Source organism: Nannospalax galili, unplaced genomic scaffold (assembly GCF_000622305.1).
Source record: "Nannospalax galili isolate Female #2095 unplaced genomic scaffold, S.galili_v1.0 scaffold543, whole genome shotgun sequence".
NCBI classification, from domain to species: Eukaryota; Metazoa; Chordata; class Mammalia; order Rodentia; family Spalacidae; genus Nannospalax; species Nannospalax galili.
Genome location: NW_008352270.1, coordinates 1,228,801 through 1,251,968, shown reverse-complemented (window position 1 = coordinate 1,251,968; position 23,168 = coordinate 1,228,801). Strand labels below are relative to the sequence as shown.

The window sequence follows — 23,168 nt, the reverse complement described above, 5'->3', positions numbered from 1 at the left end:
TGTGTGTGTATGTGTGTGTATGTGTGTGTGCATGTGTGTGTGTGTGTATGTATGTGTGTGTGCGTGTGTGTGTATGTGTATGTGTGTGTATGTATGTATGTGTGTATGTATGTGTGTGTATGTGTGTGTATGCATGCATGTGTGTGTGTGTGTGTGTGTGTGTACACACGCACATGTACATATGCAAAGGCTAGAGGACATCCTTGGATATGTTTCCTCAGGTACCACCTACATTTATATTTTTTGAGACAGGGTCTCTCACTCTCCTGGAACTTACCAAGTAGGCTAGGCTGGCTGGCCAGTGATCCACAAGGACTGCTAGGATGTGCCACTGTACTTGGCACTTTTTATATGTGTTCTAGGGATCAAACTCAGGTCCTCATGTTTACAAGGCAAGTACTCTACTTACTGAACTAACTCCCTAACCCAGGTGAGTTTCTGCCCTCTCCTCCATCTTGCTTACACTCAGCTTCCATTAGAGAGAACAGTAAAGCTGAGCTCACTGAGTCCTCGCCACTACCAGGCTCTTTGTCAAGAGTTTTATGGATTGTCTCATTTCATCTTCTAAACAGTGTCTATGACCCCAATTCTCTGTTGCCATCTCCATTGTACTGAAGGGGAAACTGAGTCATGAGGAAACTAAGTGACATGTCCTAACTTGGCAGGGTGACTTGTAGATTCCAGGAGGGTTCTCCTGGCCTTTGCACACGCCACTCACTCTGCACCCAGGTACCCTTTCCCATGCCTTCAGGGCCTACCTGATGCTGACTCCACTTCCAAGTCCCATTCCTCAGCATCTTCATGGAACCTACCCTGGCTCATGCTCCCCAAAGGAATTGTCCCCACCAGTTAGGTCACACTCGTTCCCCAATACAGAGCTCTTTTCCTTACTCTAGTATGGATTTGTTTGGGGGAGGGGTGTCTGACCTGATGAGCTACAACTCACTTGAAGATTGTAACTGGTTTTTACACTCAGTCCCAGAACATTTCATTGTGCATGGTCTAAATTAAGAGGTATGTGACAGATGCTTAGTGAAGGACGGATGGATTTCTAACCTGGATGTTTATGCAATGATCTGAGGCTGGCCAGGAGTTGGTCTGGGAGAACCACTTGACATTGCTCTGAGATCTGTAAGCGCCAGTGAATTTAAGGAACATGGGAAATGTTCAAGGGAAGGTTGGAGTTCACCTAGAAGTCAAGACAACATAGCCCTGTGTATACGAGACTCTAGAAACCGCAGGTCAAGGATTGGAACATCTTGCAGTAATAGCACCTGGCAACAGAGACAGTTTCTGCAGGACCAGGATAAGCCTCCATTTCCGTTCTCAGATGGAGGAAGCTGATTCTGAGCTGTGCTTTTAGGGCCTGCCAAGGGTATTCACAGGAGCTAAGCAAAGTTAGTGCCCATAGTTTGGCCAGCAGTGGCTGCAGATCATCCATCCCAGTGTGGGCACATGCTTCTGACATTTCCTTCAGACCCAGTGTGCTAGGAAGGATATTAAATTCTCAAATACAGAAGTCAGCCTTATGGCTTAGGTGCCTTTCACTCAAGGTTTCCAAAGCCCTTCAGTTGCAGAGGGAAAGCTGTCCTCTCTGGCCTCCTCCATGGTCTCAGCCTTTTAGGCAAGGAGGATGGTCATTGTTGGCACATAGGGTTGCACTTTAATTTGATGCTGTTAGTTTTGGTTCTTTACCAAATGCTAGTGGAAGTAGACCATGATTAAGTAAATAGCAAGTTTACAGGTCCTCCCCTCCCTAGCCTCTAGTAGATTTTCCACATATAGTTAAAGAAAAGACAGAAAAAGCACCTGTGATAATCTTCCATATTAGAACATGACATTGAGCTTTAAACTACTCAGCTGTTGCCAGCCAGGGCGCCTCTGCCAAGGCAGAGGGCAGTGACGGAATTATAGGAGGCAGGTACAGGAGGTGACAGGAGAGCATTTTTCCTTTTCTCCAACTGGGCTTTCATTCAGGCCCTCATCTTTTCAGCATGTCCTCCCTCTGCCCACAGGCTGTCCTTTCTAATCAGGTGACCCTTAGCCCTTTCAACAAGATGGCAGTAATGACCTTGAGGCTCACTGGAGCTCAGCTAGGGATTAAAGTTGTTTTAGTTCCAAGCTGGTTTCTGGAGAAACTTAAATGGAAGCAGTACTTTATCTCCTTTTTATTAAAAATTTTTTTTTATTATTTTTATTTTATGTGTATGAGTGTATTGCCTGCATGTGTGTAGGTGCATCCATGTTGTGCAATGCCCACAGAGGAGTTGGATTCCCCCAGAACTGGAGTTACAGATGGTTGTTAGCCACAATATGGGTGCTGAGAATCAAACCCGGGTCCTCTGCAAGAGCAGTCAGTGCTCTTAACCTCTGAGCCATCTCTCCAGCCCCATCTCTCCTTTTCATATGCACAGACTCAACTGTTTTCATGTCCTTCTCCCTTACAGCACTGGCATTGATTCTGTGCAGAACATGTGACCAGCACATGCTTAGTGGTTAGAACATGCATACTTCTGAATGTGAGGCCATTTGGAGGACTGGTAGAGAAAGAAGTGGGGCGACCATGGCCAGATATTGTGCTGGGGTGACCATGGCTAGCTACTTTCTTACTCTTCCTTGTTGAGACTGTAAGACTTGACAGGGGCGCGATTTCTTTGTTCTTCTTCCTGACCCTCTCTCATCTTCTCTTTTCTTGGCATAGACATAAGAATGTAGAGTTTGTTCAGTGACCTAATGAGGCTGTCAGACTTCAATGAAAGTTAAATTTCTCTAGCATCCAAAACTTTAGATAAGACTATTCCAGGTTCTAACCTCTTGATCTCAGGACTCCCTCAGATGCCTTTTCTGCTAGGATGATTCCCTGGGCTTATCATCTTCTTCCTTCCAAGACTGGCTACAGAGATTCTGGCTCTAGTGACAGAGCAGTCTAGAAGCATGCATGTCCCTGAGTTTTCTAAAAGGGCTTCCCAGCCCTTCTAGAACCCAGTCTCCCAAGAGGCTCAGATGGACATCTATTTTCTTGTCACTAGGCTGGGATAAGGTAGGCCAGAGAGACTAAACGATAACTCACCTGCCCTGGGTCCCCAGGCAGCCTTGAGAAGTGAGGCCCATGCTTCCTTCCCCCTAACCCCAGGTTCTTTGCAGGTGTCATCCATTCATGCCACTAACAGGAAAAGATTGTCCTCCTAGGAGCTTCGAGTACCATAGAACTTGGGAGCTGGAATAGATAGTGTTCCTGCGAGACAGTTTTATAGAGCGAATGGACTGAAGATATACATGAGGAAAAGATTTATGTACTTAATTATTAAGCAATCATAGGTGTTGCCCTTTTAATTTTAGATAACTAAGTTGTTTAAGATGGTGCTTTGCCAAACTCCAAGGTGTCCAGTAGGCAGTACTCTAGTAATTATTAAGCAATCATAGGTGTTGCCCTTTTAATTTTAGATAACTAAGTTAAGATGGTGCTTTGCCAAACTCCAAGGTGTCCAGTAGGCAGTACTCTAAGAAGATGTCTGCCTGAGTCCTGGGTTTTATCTGTATCAAAGGCCAGAAGCAATGAGGTATTGAAATTCCAGGAAGAACCCCAAAGTGAGGTGACAGAGACAGCAAAGCAAGTGTCCCATAGCGAGCTGAGCCCATCAAGTGGGCTCCAGAAGGAAAAACAGCTTTCCCCTTGGCCTGTAGTTTTCCAAAGCAAACAGTGGCTCCCCGGAAACAGCAGAGGTGTTGCAGCAACTGATGCAGCACTTCAGTTCCGCTGTGTGGCAACAGATCTGTTCTGTAGCTGGTCCATCATAACCTGAGTGAGCTTTGGTGGGAAATTGGTTCTTTATGGATAGTAAATGTCCCAAATCGAAACTGAGTACATCTGAAAGAATTCTAACTTAAGAAGTAGCCGCTCTTAAACTCCTTCAGTCTCCCTCCCTCCCTCCCTCCCTTCCTCCCTCCTTCCCTTACTCCCTCCCTCCCTCCCCTCTCTGATGCTTGGGACTGAATCCAGGGTCTTGCATATCTAGGTAAGCACTGCACAACCAAACTACACTCCCAGTCCTCTTTTTATCTTTTTCTTTTTAATGAGACAGGCTCTCACAATGTTCTCCAGAATGGCCTGGAACTCACTCTATAGCCCAAGTAGGTCTTGAATTTGCAATCCTCCTGCCTCAGCCTCCTGAGTAGCTGATATTTCAGGCCTGCACCATACCACTAGGTATTTCTCATAACAATAATCCCTTTTCTACTGAGTGTTCGGAAAGTCCCCAGTCGTTATTACCTGGTATTTACCAACAATCAGGTAAAAGAGTAGAAACCAGAGGTCTGGGATTGACTTTGCTTCTAAAAAAAATTGGGTACCATCAGGCAGAAGATGGTTTAGAATATAGTGACTGGTCCTCCCGAACTCCTAGATAAGCTGGATAGAAAGGGAGAGAAGCGATGAACATCTATGAGGTTTGAGGGCAATGGGTGCTTTACCCCTTCATGGATATAGGTTCCACATGAGAGTAACTATTATTTATTGAAGACTTTGTGCCAAGTCCTTTGCATGATCATCATGCGAAAAGAGAACTTTATTGTGTGGTCACTCAGCCAGGAATTCAGGAGCTGTCAGCTCAGATCTGCCTCCCCATCAGCTGGTAGCTGAGAATTTCAAGGACTAGAAAGGAGAGGAGCTGCTTGCTGATTGGATGATTTTTCCTGAAAAACAACTTTAGAAATTGGTTATTTGAGGAACTAGCCTAAGTGTGTTCAGGCCTTAAGTGGTTTCCTAAGGAACCATTATCTCCATTTCACAGACAAGGAAACTATTAACATACTGATGGTCACATCACTACCAAGAGCCAGGATTTGACTTCACTGTTCATGATCCCTCCGATAGACTCAGTTGCCTCAGTAATGACTATGTAGTAATAATAGCTAATATTTCCAAGCATGTACAATGTAGCCATTTGCTCTATAATAATCACAGAAACCCTGCTAGGCCAGCATTTTCTTCTTATGACTAGTTTATACATTTGGTACCAAGGTTAGATATCTTGTCCACAGACACACATCAGCAAATGATCCAGATCTCAAACCGAAGAGCCTGTCTCCCCAGCCTGTCCCCTAGGAACAGACAGGAAGTCACAGACAGGAATCTAACAGTGAACATCCTTGACATCGGAGTGAATCTCCCAGGGACACATCAGTATCCCACAACCTGCTCGCTCAGACCCAAAGATGCCTGTCTTAATACTGGCTCATCCATTTAAAATAAGTTCCCTAATAGAATGAGCTAAGGGAGAGTGTGTCTTCTAAATAGGCCACAAGTTCCAGCCCTTTCTGATAAGACTGGCCCCTGAGATGTGTCTGTCTGCATCTTTGCAGCCTGGGCAGCTAATTGGTGTGAGAGACTCTGCTCCCAGAGCCACATGACCATTAGCAGTGCCTCCCAGAGAAGGCTTTTTTTTTTTTTTTTTTTTTTTCCCTCTCCTCATTTCACAGTCCCTGGCTGGCCTTGGCTGGTGACAGATGCCCACTGATGAAGAGCTTTAGGGAGCCTTCTAGCCCCCCTCCACTCCCTGAAGCACTTCTTTATTGAGTACATCTCATTACCAGGCTCCATTTTCTGGTCTTGCACATGCTCCCTCACACTTAGCTTTATTGTACCACCACTTGTCACCTTTCCCAGCCTGGCTTTTAGTAATGTAAATCTCCCCTCTGATGACAGAGCTGCTCATTATTTTCTGTCTGGCACCACATGAACTCACCTACTGGTACCTCTGAAAAGCCAAGTCTTCAATGCAGGAATCAGCCTACTCTTCCTTTGTTCTCAAGGGTGTCTCAACTCTGCATGCAGCCTGGGTGCTCCCTGGAGGAGAAGCAGGTCAAGGCCACAGCCAGAGAGTTGACTTTGGGCAAGTCACTGAAGTACTGGACTTGGAATCCCAGCCTGGAGCTGGGGAGGATGGTGACTGCAAGTCCAGTCCTAAATCCTGGGCAGAGCAGCCAAGGGGAGTAAATAAGGAATTGAAAGGGTTGTAAAACCTGTAAAGATGTTATGGCAATGGTGTTGATGGCTGATCAGCTGGTCTTGTCAACACAGAACAGACACTGTCCCACAATAAGCCCAAGTACATCTCAGGCTCTGCCCTCCAAGCCTGACACATGCATCTGGACTTTTTCCAGGTCTTAAAGCCCTGCGATCTTAGAGGATGTCATGAAGGATAATACTTCATTTCTACGCAAAGACATTCAATCCTATTTAGGTTCTGTAACACACAACAGAACTGAACTTAGAATCTCCGGGGTTCCCACAGGTGTGCCTCTGTAGTTCTGTAATGGTAATTATGGTTTTATGGAACAATGACTTCACAAGATGTATTTAAAAGCTAACTGTAGGGATTGCAATCCTCTTAGTTCTCCCCTGCATTTTCTGGTGTTGGAGTTAGTAGAAACCTGCAAGGTCCTTACTATTGCCAATAGGATTTTTGTGGTCTTCTAAAAGTCTCCGTGATCCCTTCAGTCTCATGAAACTGTAAGATCTGCCTTCAGGAAAAGCAGTTTCAGGGCTGGAGAGAGCACTTGCTGTACAAGCATAAGGACCCAAGTTCAGATTCCCAGCACCATAATAAACCAGGCATGGCCACATGTGCCTATCATCCCAGTGCTGTGACAGGTACAGAGACAGGAGGATTGTTGGTGCCTGTCTAGCTGAAGAAGGCAAGCTCTGGGTTCAATGAGAGACTTTATCTCAAGGGAAGCAGGCAGAGAGTGATAAAAGAGGACACCTGATGTCCTCCTGTGTTTGTGTTCATGTGCACACTTGCACATACACACACACACACACACACACACACACACACACACGGAAAACAAAAGCAATTTCATATCGCTTTACCAGGGAAATATCCAAGCTTCCTTCTTGGGTAAAACCTGACTTTAATTTATTTTCATATCATTGCCTGTCTTCTCCTGGACAAAACAGGCACCTTGAGTAAGTAAAAAGGGCGAAAAGAAAGTCGTATTTATGAAGTTCAGTACACCAGGGGTGGGTTAGCAATGTATTCTTACATTATGATATTTAAAGGCAGAAAAGCTCTTTAAATATAATGGCCAGAAAGTGATAGCTTAATCCCTTGCAATGAGTTTTTAGAAACTGGCACTTCATCAGAATCTTTTACCATGTATTTGTCAAAATGTCACAGCATAGGATATGGAGGCTTGCTTACTTCTCAGTAGAGCAGGTGGCACATGTCTGTGTTGAGAAGAATGCATCAAGCAGCATCCACTCTGTAAGTCTCCCATCTCTCCAATCACTGTGTCTAGAATGGCTGGAGATCTCCCCAAGTGACGATGCACTGTAATCACATAGTGTGAGCACACCTATTGTCTGATCAAGACAGAGAATAGAGAAATCAAACACAAGAAGTCCCTCACTCAGCCTTTAGATGCTCAGCTCAAACATCATATGCATTACTCACCTTGATTAAAAAAATTGTAAACAGGGGCTAGAGAGATGGCTCAGCGGTTAAGAGCACTGACTGCTCTTGCAGAGGACCCTGATTCAATTCCCAGCACCCACATCACAGCTACAAACTGTCTGTAACTCCTGTTCCAGGGGATCCGACGCCCTCTTCTGACCTCCTCAGGCATTGCATGATATGGGTACACTTACATATATGCAAGCAATATAAAAGTAAGCAGACCTTATGTAAATTTGATGGAATGAAGAAGGAAATTATTTTTTGTATTTTTAAAATTTCAATTTTTTGTATGCATGTGCTTAATTTTGCTTCAGTTTATATTTTTATGTAGTGGGTGAGATGGTATATGCACATGGATGTGGGTGTGAGGATGTGGAAGCACACAGAGGCCAGAGGTTGGCTCAGGTTCTGCTGGCTGGCCAGTGAGCTCCAGAGTGCTCCAGATCTGCCTGTATCAGAGGGGGCTGAGGATTTGAACTCAGGTCCTCATCCTTGCATAGCAGGTGTTCTTACCCACCAAGCCATTTCCCCATCCCTATCTGAGGTTTTGATTTGATGTTGATATACAAAGTCTATTTTATAGTAGTTGATCTGAAGAAAATGAACCTATTTCTTCCTCCCTCCCTACATTTCTGCCTTCCTGAAGATAATGTAAGCATCCCACAGTATCTATAAGTGACTGGTTTTGAGAACCTCCCCATATTCTGCAATGTATGACTGTTCAAGTCCCACATATAAAATGGCATGGTATTTGCATATAACCTACCCACATCCTCCCGCACACTTCAGGTTATCTCTAGATTACTTATAATATATAACCCAATGTAACTACTATGTAAGTGGTTGTTATACCATAGGGAGCCTGTAAATGTTCAGTACGCATGTATTTTCTCTTCAGGTCTTCCCAATCTGTGGTTGGTTGACTCTGTAGCTGTGGACACTGCAGGCATCGGGGGCACTGCACTGCTTGGTTCTATGTGCTGCTTTCCAATCAGTTTTTACGTTAAGGGACGTAGTACAGCAGGCCTATCTCAAGGATAAGGATGCCAAGGACTACATACCTTCATGACCCACACAACACACAGTGGTGGCGATGTTTGGGTGAGAACCCAGTCCCACTCCAGGTTTAATGTTTGGGTGAGAGTTCAGTCCCACTCCAGATTCATTACTATGCCCTCCATAGCATAAACCTGTGAGGAGAGAGCAATGTCAATTAAAAACAATGCGCTATTCTGTGACCCTCCAAGTTTTTCTCTTTAATGTTGAATCCTACCCAAAACATGAGGAAAAAGAAAAAGCCTCCTGATCTGTCCCAAGGACAACATGCTTTTCACCCTCCACCTCTTCAACCCATGTGTGAGAGGGGCTGAGGACAGCACGGTTAGTGTTCCTGCCACCTGCACTTACTATGTGGAATCCTGGTAGCCAGTGCCTCCCACACTCCTCAGTGGGAAGGAAGGAACCTGGATTGGCTGGAGGTACCTCTGCCATTTGGTTGTGATGTCTTAGCTGATGATCTCTTTGGTGTGTGTGTGTGTGTGTGTGTGTGTGTGTGTGTGAGAGAGAGAGAGAGAGAGAGAGAGAGAGAGAGCTAGAGAGAGAGAGAGAGATCTCATTCATGACAGGTATATATACTCTACCACTGAGGACCCTACCTAGCAATCTTACTTTCCTCCTATGGGTAGTTTTTGACCAACCTATCCCCTTCTTTTAAGACAGGGCCTCACTATGTAGCCCTGGATGGCCTGGTACTTGCTATGTAGACCAGGCTTTCAGGCTTGCCTCCAATATCAGCGATTCTCTTGCTTCTGCTCTGAGTGCTGGAATTAGCTGCAGGAGTCACCACACCTGGCTAATAGCAATCTGTTCAACTTGCTGTGATTTACCTTCTTGAACAGTATTTAGACATGTTTCAGGAACTTCTATAATTCTTAAGAAAAACTCTAATCCTGTTGGGATTGAGACAGAAATGGTACCAAATGACATTTCTGGTTTGGGTTTCCATCTGCATCTTGACCAGTTTCTACTGAGCTGATTCTTAAAAATCAGTGTAAAGAGTTAAAATACTGAGCTCTAAAGGACCTGAAAGATGTAGTGACTAATCTGCCTCCATACCCTGTGACTTTGAGCAAGAAAACTATTTATCATCTTACTCAGCATTGATCATAGCCACGTCACAGAGCGTTCTGTTGTCTGACGTGTCTGTGGAGAGCTTTCACTGTGGGTATCCACACAAGGAACTTAAAACAAGTTCATGCATGAAGGTGAACATGGAGTTCTCTTTCCCATTTCTTTATCATCTTGTGTAGTGTTTTCTGATTGGTGAGGGATCCTTTGAATGGTCAGACTGCCCAAAGCCCTCATGAGTATTAGAGCTGAACCCAAGCCTCCAACTCAACAGCTTCTGGAAAGAACCTTATAGGTCTGTGCCTTGTGGCTGAACTGGATGAGTAAGAACAGGACGAGAACATCTGCAGACCATGACCATGTGTGTAGCAGTGGCGGTGAGTGATTGCAGGGCCCACTCCTCATTAGCCTTCAATAAGGCGGGTGGCAGCCGGAGATCACCTCTGTGTTGATAGAGGGTGTGTGCAACTGAGAGAGGGGTGCTCGGCCCCTCTTAACAAGTGTCTCACAATCCTTTTCTCTCATGTCTCAGAATGCCATCCACAAGAAGTGCCGAAATGATTAATGAGCAGGGCATGAAAACAACTGCTGCTCCAAGCAACAACTGTCTCCAGCCAGCCACAGAGTAATTAGACAAATAAAGTGAAGTGGGCTCCAACCAGTGGGGACTTTGGTGCACAGTACCAGTCTCCCTTCTCTGGGTGTCTGTCTCCCCATGCTTGCCTCCACTCACACTGCTTGAGCTGCCTTGATGTAGTTGGTCACCCCAGGTCTGCTCTTGGAAGTGGTGGGGGCCTTGACCTCAGAGTTGAGCGAAACTGTGCCTGAGGCAGCTCAGACCCTCTAGGAGGAGCGACAGGGAGTGTGGGGTTGAAGACGATGTTGCCAAGAACCTAACTGTTTGTAACAAAAGCAAGGGCTCCTGGCAAGAAGTCCAAGGGAATTTCTTGATCATAAGTGGTGTCTCTTAAGCTCTTTAATTACAGAGGATTAGGCAGGAAGTGGAGTGCGGGACTAAAGGAATAATGACAAAAAAGACGCGAAGCAGAAAAACCCAATTCCCTTCCTGTGAAGAAGGGACCCCTCCGCTTATTTAAATGAATTTCAGAGAAAAGAATGAAGTGTGGCATTTCCCTCCAGCTCCGAGTTCAATGGGTTTTTAAAGAACCGTGTGTCTCCTCAGCTAGACCCCAGGCTGGATCTTCAGCTTGCCTGCAGAAAAGGACCACAAGCTTGGTACTTCATTAAGATGCAGGCACGTGCCTCCCGTTCAAATGACTGACTGACTCAGCCCTGTCCTTCCTGGTTTCCTGCCTGGCCTAACTCATATTTTACATTCAGCACTTCTACTTACCTAGAAACGGCATGCAAAATTGCGAACTAGAAAAGCAGTGGGCCGTGTGGCTCCATCAGTTCTGCCTGGTGTCGCAGCATCCTTGACGTGTGCGGTCTGTGGCTGAGCAGAGAGGGGAGAGGCATTCACAGAAAGCCTGGAGGCTCAGCCACCTACCAGACGTTGCTGTGTGAATACCTGCTTGTAGCATACTTGCTGTGTAACAGGAACAGACATATAAATCAGGCAGTTGAAATCAGGCTATAAGAGGGGTCACAGGAAGAAGAAAATGTCCCCAACAGAATGTAGATAAATATGGTTATTGTCCAGTAGGCAGTGGCTGTGGGACTCAACAGTGCTATGCTGATAGGATCCTAGTCAGATATGATGCTTAATAACTAGCCCTCTCTATAGTGACCTACCCTGGGGTCTTCCTTATGGGTGATTGTGCCCAGAGTCCAGGATAAGGCACTCTATAGTTTTATCATTAGCATCATCATTGGAAAATGATAGGCTATCATGGTCCAGAGGAAGACAGGTAAAGGGGATCAAAGTAGGGGGAAATAAGCACCTCACACACCAATCAATCAAATTCTCACAATAGTCATATTAGGCAGGCATTGCTATCATGCAGATGGGGAAAGTGAAGCTCTAAGAAGCTTGACAGTGAGAGGCAACAGTTGGCGTGAAGGAGAAAGCATGGGCTCTAGAGTTGAATCAGGCCCAGCCTTACCATCCACAAGTTCAGCAACCTGGGCCGACATGTGTGTCCCTAGTTAAAATCCACTGTCAACTTGACACAGCCTAGAATCACATGAAAAGAGTCTCAGTTGAGTAATTGTTTTTCTCAAGTTGGTCTGTGGGTATGTCGGGGGATTGTCTTGATTATTAATTAATGTAGGAGGGCCAGCCCGCTGTGGGTAGTACCATCAGTATGCAGGTCGTCCTGGGTTGTATAAGCATGCACCAATAAGCAAGCCAGCAAGCAGTGTTTCTCCATGGTTTTGCTTCAGGTCCCTGCCTTGAGTTCCCTCAGTGATGGACTGTGACCTAGAGTGTAAGCCAAATAAATATTGTCATCTTCTAAGTTGCTTTTGATCAGAGTGCTTTATCACAGCAACAGAATGAAATCATAACAGTATGTGACATCTGTTTTCTCCTCTGCAAAATCTTGACGAGTATGTCCATTCTCTGGCTCACGAGAAGACTAAATGAGATCGTGGAGGTGATGGCACAGACCTGATACAGCACTGTTCCTCCTCCAACTGGCAGGAAATGTTCTATGGTCTCACATGAGAGAACCAAGCTTTGACCCCTGGGAGGCAAGCCACATCCCAGCCTTGGGGGTCCTTCTGCACACCAGGTAGCACAGCCAGGGCTGTGATAGTCTGCTACCCTTGGAAGTCTTCGCATTTCAGCTTTGCACATTGCAAATTAGTCCCAAGGCCTCAGCAAACAGATGGACAAAAGGATGGCCTCACTCTGTAGTGCACAATGTGTATTATTCTCTGTTTGAAACATTTTGTTTTAAAAAATTACAACCAGGGGCTAGGGAGATATGTCTGGGAGGGTTATTACTTACTGTGCAAGCCTGAGGATTATAGTTCAGTCCCCAGCACCCTCGTAAATGCAGGGTGGGCATGTTGCCTGCCTGCAAGCCCAGCATATGGGAAATGAAGATAGGGGATCCCAGCAGTATGTAGCTAGATTCACCTAATTGGTGAACTGTGGACTCAAGTGACAGACCCTGCAAATGTATAAGGTGGAAAATGGTCAAGAAAAACACCCAACATCAACCGCCGTCTTCCATATGTACACGCACACATGTGCAACCACACATGTGTACTCACACATGGGGTAATCTATGCATAACACACACACACACACACACACACACACACCACAATTTACAATGGCGCCTACCCCCCAAGCGTGGTGGAGGTTTCATCATACTGACACCTGGTTAAGAAAAGAGGACAAGAATTTCAAACTCATCCTTGGGCACACATTCACCATTTGCCACATTACATTATAGAAACTGTCTTTGCAGCTGTCTGCTGTATGCATCTTTCATGTCTAGCACAGTATGTGGCACATAGTAGGTACTCAAGGAAAGTGCCTGTCATGTGTTGGACTGAATCAACACATAGTAACAAACAGCTGAGAGATAAGCGGTCCATCTCCCAGGACTATAGCCCCTAGATCTGTGAGTGCCTTCAGCTTGACTTCTGCCTACCTTAGGACTCCAAAGGAGGCTGTCCATTTCTGTGAGTGTCATGCTTGGCTGCAGGGCAGAGCTGGGCTGGTCGTGAGCATGAAAGATGTTCATGTCCCATGACTCAGAAGGTGGGTTAGAGGGTACTGCCTTCTGATTCCTATGGAGACATACTTTCATTCCCTGAAATGACAACTTCTCTGTGTTCACTTAATGGGATCCCAAATAACATGTTGCAAAGCAATCTTTTATCACACTTGCCCCTTGGAATGCATTTCAAACGCTGGCCATTAAAAGCAGGCCATTTCACAGGGCTTTAATGATGACACTAATAACTGTGGATTTTTGTCTCCCAGAGCCCTGATGAGCCAAGCTGGGGAGTAAATTATGATACTAACTTTTATGTGCATGGTTTATTGATCTGTGAGCTTCAAGGAGACTACACCAGCCCCTATAGCCTGACAGTCCAGATTAGCTTTTCATCTATATAATTGGACCACCAGGGCACAGTTAATTTTTAATTTATATTAATAGGAAGACAAAGAATACAGTGTACCTTCTCTGCATTGAAGTAAGGGACATATCAAACTATTCTACCTGGTAATTATAAATGCACCATCTTTCCCATGACCCACTGAGGATTAGCTTCTTAATTCATTGTGTATTTCATTATAACAGATCATGAGAATGTTCACTATAGCTGGGAATATTTATACCATCCAAGTGTAGAAGGCCACTTCATCATAAAGTAGCCAGCCCTCTCCATCCATGTTGTTTCTCATCTTTGTTTTTTAACAGGTGAAAGTCATGCTTAGAATCTGTTCCACATTGGCTCGGGATACCTCAGAATCCAGCTCATTCTTGAAGGTGGATCCACGGAAGAAGCAGATCACCTTGTATGATCCCCTGACTTGCGGAGGTCAAAATGCCTTCCAAAAGAGAAGCAACCAGGTTCCTCCTAAGATGTTTGCCTTTGATGCAGTTTTTCCACAAGATGCTTCTCAGGTATATATTGGCCCCCTCCAGGCTCAGGCAGTATTGATTAGAGGAGTATGAGCTGGGAGGGTATCTTCTGGGTCACGCTAATGGACGAGCTCCTCTATCCATACTGCTAAGTTTAGAAGTCATTCTGAGCTCCACTGAACACCCCAGTTTTCAGTGTCACTGTTGTGACAGTTTCCTTGGGCAGGATCATTATGTGATAATTTCACCAAAATACACCTTTGGGAGGCTGGGGGGATGACTTAGTTAGGAAAGTGCTTGCTACAAAAGCACAAAGACCTGAATTCGAATCTCTGACACTCACATGAAAAGCCAGGTGGTATACCTCTGTAATCTTGGTGCTGGGGAGGCAGAGATTGGCTCCCTGAAGCTCACTGGCAGCTAGTCTTGCCAAATTGGTGAGCTCCACCTAAAAATATAAAGGCAAAGATGGACAGAAGAGGACACCCAACATTGACCTCTGTCTAGCCCCCACATGCATGTTCTCACACATGTATGTGCACCCCTACACATACATGAACATGTATACACACATATGCTCACCACCCAAACACAATTAAAATACACCCAGGGGAGAAGGAAGAACAAGCCAGTTGTTGATAAGCTGACAGGAAAACTTGAAAGTTATGGAAACAACTACAGGGAAGAGCTGGTGGCTAGTCAAAGGGAAATCCATTCCTCTCTGAGCTTCCAGTGGCCATGTAACAAGGGAAATAACATTGTTTCAGGGAGGTGGATTAAAATCAAGCAATGTCCCAAACTCACTGGGTGGGGGGCAGGTCTATAGTCCTCGTGAGAAATGGGGTGTACTCCTTATGGAAACTGAGGTTGATATGTATCCTGGAGCTAGGATTAGTGGAACGGTATGGAATCAAAGAGGATTGGCAACAGCTATGATATCAGTTAGCTGTTGCTGCATGACAAACAGCCCTTAAATTCCATGCTTAATCCAGTGAGCATGTGCAGTTGTTGATGGGTCAACTGAGGGGCAGCACTATGGCTGGCATGGCTCATTTACATGTCTGTGATAGACGATGAGTAGTGTAGGCAGTCTGAGGATCCTGGCTGGATGCTATCCCAAGTTTGTGGGTGGCTGGATTTAGGCTGGTCTGGAATGGCCTTGTCAGGGTCAGCTGGTCTCTCTACCACTTTGTCTTCCATTGTTTAGCAGGCTAGCCTAGGCTTGTTCTTACAGCACTTCTAGGACCCAAGTATGCAGCCTCTTGAGACCTGGGCCCAGGACGATGCAACACCACTTCTCTGCATTCTGTTGGCCCAGATTCAAGGAGCAGGGAAGAGATGGCTCTTGAAGTCACATGACAAGGGGCATGCACACACATGATGGAGAAGTGAACCATTTTTTTAATTTGCTGGTCTACTAACAATGTAATTTAGGGTTACATGGTGTTAAGATTTGTAGACTGCTGACAGCCAAGTAGATACTATCAAACAGGACAGCGGGAGCTTCTAGTAGACATCGCCTTGCTAGGATTAAATCCTGGGGCCTTAGTGACTGTGAGCTTCCAAGTAGTACCAAACAGCACCTACTCCTTTGAGAGGCTGGAGACCAGACAGGTGACATGAGTATAGGACTACTAGTTGTAAAACTTCATAAATAACCCAGGGCAAGAGTGTAACTCAATTGCATAGCTCGTACTTAACATGCCCAAGGCCTTGGGTTTAATCCTCAGCACTAAAACTAAATGCATATATTAATAAATAAAGAAGCCATGTTGTAGGTATATAGTAATCTGTTTTGCCTGCTTTGTGGCATCAGGCACCTGTACCTTTTTTGAATAAATTTCAAGTGTTTCCCAAGATTTATGTAAAACTCTGCAGAGTATGGTAATCAAACTTATAGGTAAGCCTATGGGCCACAGCAGCAGTGGTTCCTCTATGTCATATCTGAGTATAGGAAGCAGTGATGGTCCCACAGCGCCTGCACTCCACCATGGGCACTGGTGCATGCTATAGATGCCATTCATTAGGATGCTGAACATTAGTTTCTTCAATGAGTTTTACCACAGGAAGATAAGGTACTTTGTGATTAAGTTCTGCGGCTTCTCTGTTCATTTGAATTTTTGTTTCGTACCACCCAATGGGTTCAGTAATTTAAACCTGACATTGGGTCTAACAAATGGCTTACAAATAATTTAATTAACAGGGGTACACTCTTCAGAAGCTAATCTTGGGAAGTTGAAAGAATTCCAAAGTGCACCCTAAATTAAGGATGGACTATTAATGAGTTTTAGATTTATTCCAGAAAAACAAACCACTTTTATTGCTAGCCTTTGTTTACATTTCTCACTTGGTTCCCAAGCTCAGGATGCTCAGAGCTGCACTTTCACTTATTTTGGAAGATTCCAATTTGATCAGGTGTCTAATATTATAAGTTACATTTCGATATAAGTTTGCAGTTTTCAAGAAGTTTCATATATATTTACCCATTGAATCTTCCTAGAATTCTTCTGGGTAGGAAAGACCATCTTTCTCTTTTGACATTACAGACAGGATATTGAGGTTCCAAAATGAATTCTCTTGCTCCTAGTCCCTCTCTTTAGCATCCTTCCTGGATCCCACCTCCTTCCTATTAACCTTCTGAATCCTGCTCAGTATGGTTTGTCTTTGATCTCCCAGTATTTTATCTACTATTTCTAGCACTGGACAAGTCACCCACCTCTCTGTGCCTCAACATCCTCATATGTCAAATACATTTCATTAGTCTGTTACAATTCATTGAATTGACATGCTTAAGGTGCTTAGGACAGAGTCAGGAACACAGCAGGTACCCAACAGGTGTTGTCTATCTTTACGACAATGCCACCATTGTTAATCTCACACTGCTGGTCATGGCCAGCTCAGCCCTACAGGGTAAGCACCCCTTGAGCCTCAAGGCAAAAATGGAGAGTGTGCAGAGTGGCTTTGACTGGGCCAACTGATCTCTCTTCACATTGTTGCCCATTGTCCAGCAGGCCAACCTGGGTTTGTACACATGGCAGTGTCCAGGGCCCAGATACTGAGGCTGCCTTTACTAGACCAGATTCAAGGGCCACTCTCAGATTCTTGCCTTTGCAGCAGCTGTCACCATGGTGACTCCAAGCAGATATGAACTCTGCTTTCTTTTCATTTCTAACGATACCAGCTCCCTGGCACTGAGCAATGACAGGAACAGTCCTGTTGCTCCTTGCCCTGATGAGCCATCCTGTTACCCTTAAGCAGCCTTTGCAGACACTGACTGCCTACTGTTGGTATACACTTCTGCTGGGTCTGGCTTGGGGGTAGGTGGGGAGGATTCAGAGCTGTGCTTGAGTAGGGCCATGGGCAGATCTAACCCTACCATGGCTGTATTATGTACTCAGGAAGGCTTCCTGCTTCTCTGGGCCCACAGGAAAGAACAGCAAGGAATTTCCAGGGGCTACTATCAGCTCTTAACAAACCAACATAGGCAAATCCCTGATCACTGTCTTCCCTGTGGACAGCCAGGCCAGAGCTCTACCAGAGATGCCTGCACCACCCTGAGCTCTATGAGTCCACTCGTTGTGTCTCCATTGTCCCTTGGCCTCTGTATGGGTGACTCTGATGGCAGTTTGGTCCACACATAACCAGAATTCCCCTCAGTGACTTGAGATTCACAGTTTTTATTATGTATGCCCAAGTGACTTGTAGTCTCCCAACCCCCACCTCCCTCCATACCCAAAGAAGGCAGTAATTTCTCCCTGTTCTGCAGAGGCAACTGACAAGTTCCAGAAATTCTACTCCCTCAGTCTCAGGTTTTAGTGCAGGAGGCTCTTGTTGCCTCCATCATGGGGTGGGGGTGTGTGTATAAGATCCTGTGGACCTCATACAGCCCTGTCCCTCGATTCCCTTAGCCCAAGAAGAGCCTCATAGAGCTGCTGAGGCGACCACCCCTACCAATGATAATTGTTGGGGATATGGTTTTTCAATTTCAGTTTTGGAGACAAAATTGATTTCCAAATACTTAGGTTTATTGTGAGACTGAACCGCACAATAGCCACATTCATGGCTGAGGCTGCTGCTTTTCAGATTCCCACTGGGAGGCACATTGCTCTAATAACTGCAGAGCCCCAGCATTCAATGGCTCTATGTCTCCGCCAGCTTCAACGCCAGCCTGAGACAGAAGTGAAGGCAGCAGTGAGACATGGAGAATCATTTTGTTCTCCTGCTGCTGTGAACGTCTCAGATGCTAACCAGAGGTTTTTCATCTTTCCAAGGTGGTCCACAGAATTTACTGAGCCCCCGTTGTCCACAGAGAGCACTAGCATTGAGCGTTAATAAGGAAATTAAAAAAATGATCAAGAACCAAGTTCCTGCCTATAAAGATTAATGATCTCACTGGAAATGAGGCACAGGTAGATAAAGAAAACCTCAGATCACACTGACAAATGACACTTGAGTGTATGTGTAGAGAACGAGAAATGGCAGATTTTTAAAAGAGGGGACACAGATGAAGAAAGCAGAGATCAAGAAAATGGACAGCTGCCTAGAGCTTCCTAATTCTGTTAGAACTAGGATGTTTCTTGAGGCCTCTGTCCTGAAATGGCACATCATCTCTTCCCCTCAAATAAAACTGGTCTGTGCCATCAACTCCATGTGTGTGTGTGTGTGTGTGTGTGTGTGTGTGTGTGTGTGTGTATAAGGAAGGTTCTAATGGGCAGAGGGGAGAGTTGAGAAGCCTTGCCCAGGAGATTAGAAAGGGGAATGGCGGGTGGCAGAGGGGAACACAGTCCAGGAATCCATCCCATGCTCCCACTACAGCCTGTTCCTACCTTTTCCGTAGATAGGACTGATGAGCGCTATCCAATAGCAGAAAGGAGGCTGGCAGTCAATTGTGTCACTCTGAGGTTTGCAAGAGGTGGAAGGTCCCTGAGGACTCTGAGTTCCCCCAGAACTCTGTGGCAGAGGCTGGACCAACTGGGAATGTGGTGATGCTGGAATCCTTAGCCCCAGGAAGGACTCACTTCTGTGTCATCCAGATGCTTCATGGTGCTCTATGGTGCATTTACCCATGTCTCCTCTTGACTCTTCCAGGCTGAAGTGTGTGCTGGAACTGTGGCTGAGGTAATACAGTCTGTGGTGAATGGGGCAGATGGCTGCGTGTTCTGTTTTGGCCATGCCAAGCTGGGTAAGTGAGAACTTGACTTCTTGTGTGGCTCATTTGGTTTCCTGTCATCCCAGTGATGTTTCAGTATTGGTGCCAGAGTCTCCAGATGAGAGGAAAGGTCACATTCCCCTTAGGTACTAAACTGAACAGTAATGGATTTCTATGTCTGCCTTTGAAACAGGAACTTGTCCTAAGTGGATATCCACTCACATAGGACAGCTTCAAGTCCAAGAGACAAACAAGAGGGGAGCAGGGTTCTTCCCACTTGGTCTAGGTTATGATCAACAGGAACTCCTGTACCATCCCCAAGAGGATTCAGGTGGGCAGAGCCAATAGAATCTCTAAGTGGAGCCCAGCACCTGTAGGATTGTCTGAGAGGAGCAGACTAATCCTGTCCTTGCTCCAGCATCCATCCCTGTCAGGAGTCCTCCCACACTGTAGTATGCGGGAAAGGAGACCACCAGCCAGCCCCAAGAGTTGGATTAATTCCCCTCTACTGTCCCTTCTCAATCCTGACCTACAGCTATCTATTTGCCTCCAGGCCTTGCCGGACCTGCTGGATGAGTTAGAAATTTGGGAAGCTCCAAAAAAGTGTCCCTTTGGTAGAAGAGATCACCCCAAATGCACTGTAGAGGGCACAGAGCCTGCATCTCCCCTGCCCCTTCCTTCATTTCATGATCTGAGATCAAAGCAGCGGTCCTGGTTTTAATGAAATTTGCTCACACTATAAAAACATACACAGCATTTAACTTGAGAAAGGACATAAAGCTTGAGTGTGTGGATTGAATCTGTGGGGTGGCTATAAAAAGGACCGTAATCGTGATGAAAAGCACTGCTTCCCACTTTCTGTAGAACAATGCAGAAACCGGATAGCCTGTGATGCTGGGGATCCTCTGCAAGGCACACCGTGATTTCATCTTGTGGCTTCTTTGGGCCCTCCCATTCTTTTACAGCTGTTTCATCACCAGTGTGAGGAAATGCTTGCTGTTTTTCTTGCCTTTTGCCCACTCCCCTATGCCTTTCTTCTGTGTCCTCGGCATCTTTTTATTTTTTTGAGGATGTTTGGCCGTTCCAACTGCTTTCCTTTCTTCTGCTCTCACAGGGAAATCCTATACCATGATTGGAAGGGACGACTCTATGCAGAGCCTGGGCATCATTCCCTGCGCCATTTCTTGGCTATTCAAGCTTATCAATGAGCGCAAAGAAAAGACCGGGGCCCGATTCTCAGTCCGGATTTCAGCGGTGGAGGTATGGGGGAAAGAGGAGAACCTTCGGGACCTGCTGTCTGAGGTAGCCACAGGCAGCCTACAGGATGGCCAGTCCCCCGGCGTTTATCTCTGTGAGGACCCCATCTGTGGCACACAGGTGAGTGCTTTTAGCTTGGCTCACCCTGGGGTGGTTCATCTCTACCTTGGAGGCCGGGGCAGCTCAGCCCCAGAATCACTTACCATGTAAACCAGGAGGCTTATGAGTGTTTACTTTAAAGTGGACTGGAACTTTATGGCCTGCAGCTGTGGGGCCGTCTGCTCAGCCAACCTAAATATTTGTACCTTGAATCTAATTGACAATGTGCAGGGACAACAATTGTCATAGCATTTGAGGGGGAAATTGAGGCTACTTTCTTTACTCCTCTTTTGAAAAAGAAAAAAAGTACAGTCTTTCTTTTGTTTAACAACAAACTGAAATATTTACTGCTCTGCACAAATAGCTGCAGCCATTACTGGGGCTGGTTTGCAAGAGGTGGAAGGTCCCTGAGGACTCTGAGTTCCCCCAGAACTCTGTGGCAGAGGCTGGACCAACTGGGAATGTGGTGATGCTGGAATCCTTAGCCCCAGGAAGGACTCACTTCTGTGTCATCCAGATGCTTCATGGTGCTCTATGGTGCATTTACCCATGTCTCCTCTTGACTCTTCCAGGCTGAAGTGTGTGCTGGAACTGTGGCTGAGGTAATACAGTCTGTGGTGAATGGGGCAGATGGCTGCGTGTTCTGTTTTGGCCATGCCAAGCTGGGTAAGTGAGAACTTGACTTCTTGTGTGGCTCATTTGGTTTCCTGTCATCCCAGTGATGTTTCAGTATTGGTGCCAGAGTCTCCAGATGAGAGGAAAGGTCACATTCCCCTTAGGTACTAAACTGAACAGTAATGGATTTCTATGTCTGCCTTTGAAACAGGAACTTGTCCTAAGTGGATATCCACTCACATAGGACAGCTTCAAGTCCAAGAGACAAACAAGAGGGGAGCAGGGTTCTTCCCACTTGGTCTAGGTTATGATCAACAGGAACTCCTGTACCATCCCCAAGAGGATTCAGGTGGGCAGAGCCAATAGAATCTCTAAGTGGAGCCCAGCACCTGTAGGATTGTCTGAGAGGAGCAGACTAATCCTGTCCTTGCTCCAGCATCCATCCCTGTCAGGAGTCCTCCCACACTGTAGTATGCGGGAAAGGAGACCACCAGCCAGCCCCAAGAGTTGGATTAATTCCCCTCTACTGTCCCTTCTCAATCCTGACCTACAGCTATCTATTTGCCTCCAGGCCTTGCCGGACCTGCTGGATGAGTTAGAAATTTGGGAAGCTCCAAAAAAGTGTCCCTTTGGTAGAAGAGATCACCCCAAATGCACTGTAGAGGGCACAGAGCCTGCATCTCCCCTGCCCCTTCCTTCATTTCATGATCTGAGATCAAAGCAGCGGTCCTGGTTTTAATGAAATTTGCTCACACTATAAAAACATACACAGCATTTAACTTGAGAAAGGACATAAAGCTTGAGTGTGTGGATTGAATCTGTGGGGTGGCTATAAAAAGGACCGTAATCGTGATGAAAAGCACTGCTTCCCACTTTCTGTAGAACAATGCAGAAACCGGATAGCCTGTGATGCTGGGGATCCTCTGCTTGTGGCTTCTTTGGGCCCTCCCATTCTTTTACAGCTGTTTCATCACCAGTGTGAGGAAATGCTTGCTGTTTTTCTTGCCTTTTGCCCACTCCCCTATGCCTTTCTTCTGTGTCCTCGGCATCTTTTTATTTTTTTGAGGATGTTTGGCCGTTCCAACTGCTTTCCTTTCTTCTGCTCTCACAGGGAAATCCTATACCATGATTGGAAGGGACGACTCCATGCAGAACCTGGGCATCATTCCCTGCGCCATTTCTTGGCTATTCAAGCTTATCAATGAGCGCAAAGAAAAGACCGGGGCCCGATTCTCAGTCCGGATTTCAGCGGTGGAGGTATGGGGGAAAGAGGAGAACCTTCGGGACCTGCTGTCTGAGGTAGCCACAGGCAGCCTACAGGATGGCCAGTCCCCCGGCGTTTATCTCTGTGAGGACCCCATCTGTGGCACACAGGTGAGTGCTTTTAGCTTGGCTCACCCTGGGGTGGTTCATCTCTACCTTGGAGGCCGGGGCAGCTCAGCCCCAGAATCACTTACCATGTAAACCAGGAGGCTTATGAGTGTTTACTTTAAAGTGGACTGGAACTTTATGGCCTGCAGCTGTGGGGCCATCTGCTCAGCCAACCTAAATATTTGTACCTTGAATCTAATTGACAATGTGCAGGGACAACAATTGTCATAGCATTTGAGGGGGAAATTGAGGCTACTTTCTTTACTCCTCTTTTGAAAAAGAAAAAAAGTACAGTCTTTCTTTTGTTTAACAACAAACTGAAATATTTACTGCTCTGCACAAATAGCTGCAGCCATTACTGGGGCTGTTTATGGCTCTATAAACTGTGTTTCTGGCACTGGTTTACAGGCGGATTAGCAGTGCTGTGGGAAAAACTAATAACCACATTCTAATTAGAACCACGATATAATTGCTAAAACTATGGAAGCCAAGAAAAGCTCTGGTTTGCCTTTTCAGGAAGTCGGGCCTGTTATGAGGGTCTTCCTCTTGCCGTTTGACAATAGATGTAGGGATGACTCG

The 23,168-nt window shown here is 45.8% G+C and overlaps 1 protein-coding gene across 3 annotated transcripts in view; it reads left to right on the top strand.

Moving 5' to 3' along the window:
• Kif26b (kinesin family member 26B) overlaps nucleotides 1-23,168 on the top strand; it is a 499,922-nt gene that overhangs the window by 401,379 nt on the left and 75,375 nt on the right. For 2 of the 3 annotated variants that reach the window (XM_029554099.1, XM_008849153.2), the window contains 3 exons: nucleotides 13,934-14,140; nucleotides 19,187-19,280; nucleotides 20,362-20,624. In XM_029554099.1, coding sequence (XP_029409959.1) covers nucleotides 13,934-14,140; nucleotides 19,187-19,280; nucleotides 20,362-20,624 — 564 coding nt within the window. Of the gene's footprint in view, nucleotides 1-13,933; nucleotides 14,141-19,186; nucleotides 19,281-20,361; nucleotides 20,625-22,329; nucleotides 22,593-23,168 lie in introns of all 3 variants that reach the window. The other variant, XM_008849151.2, reaches the window with a different exon arrangement.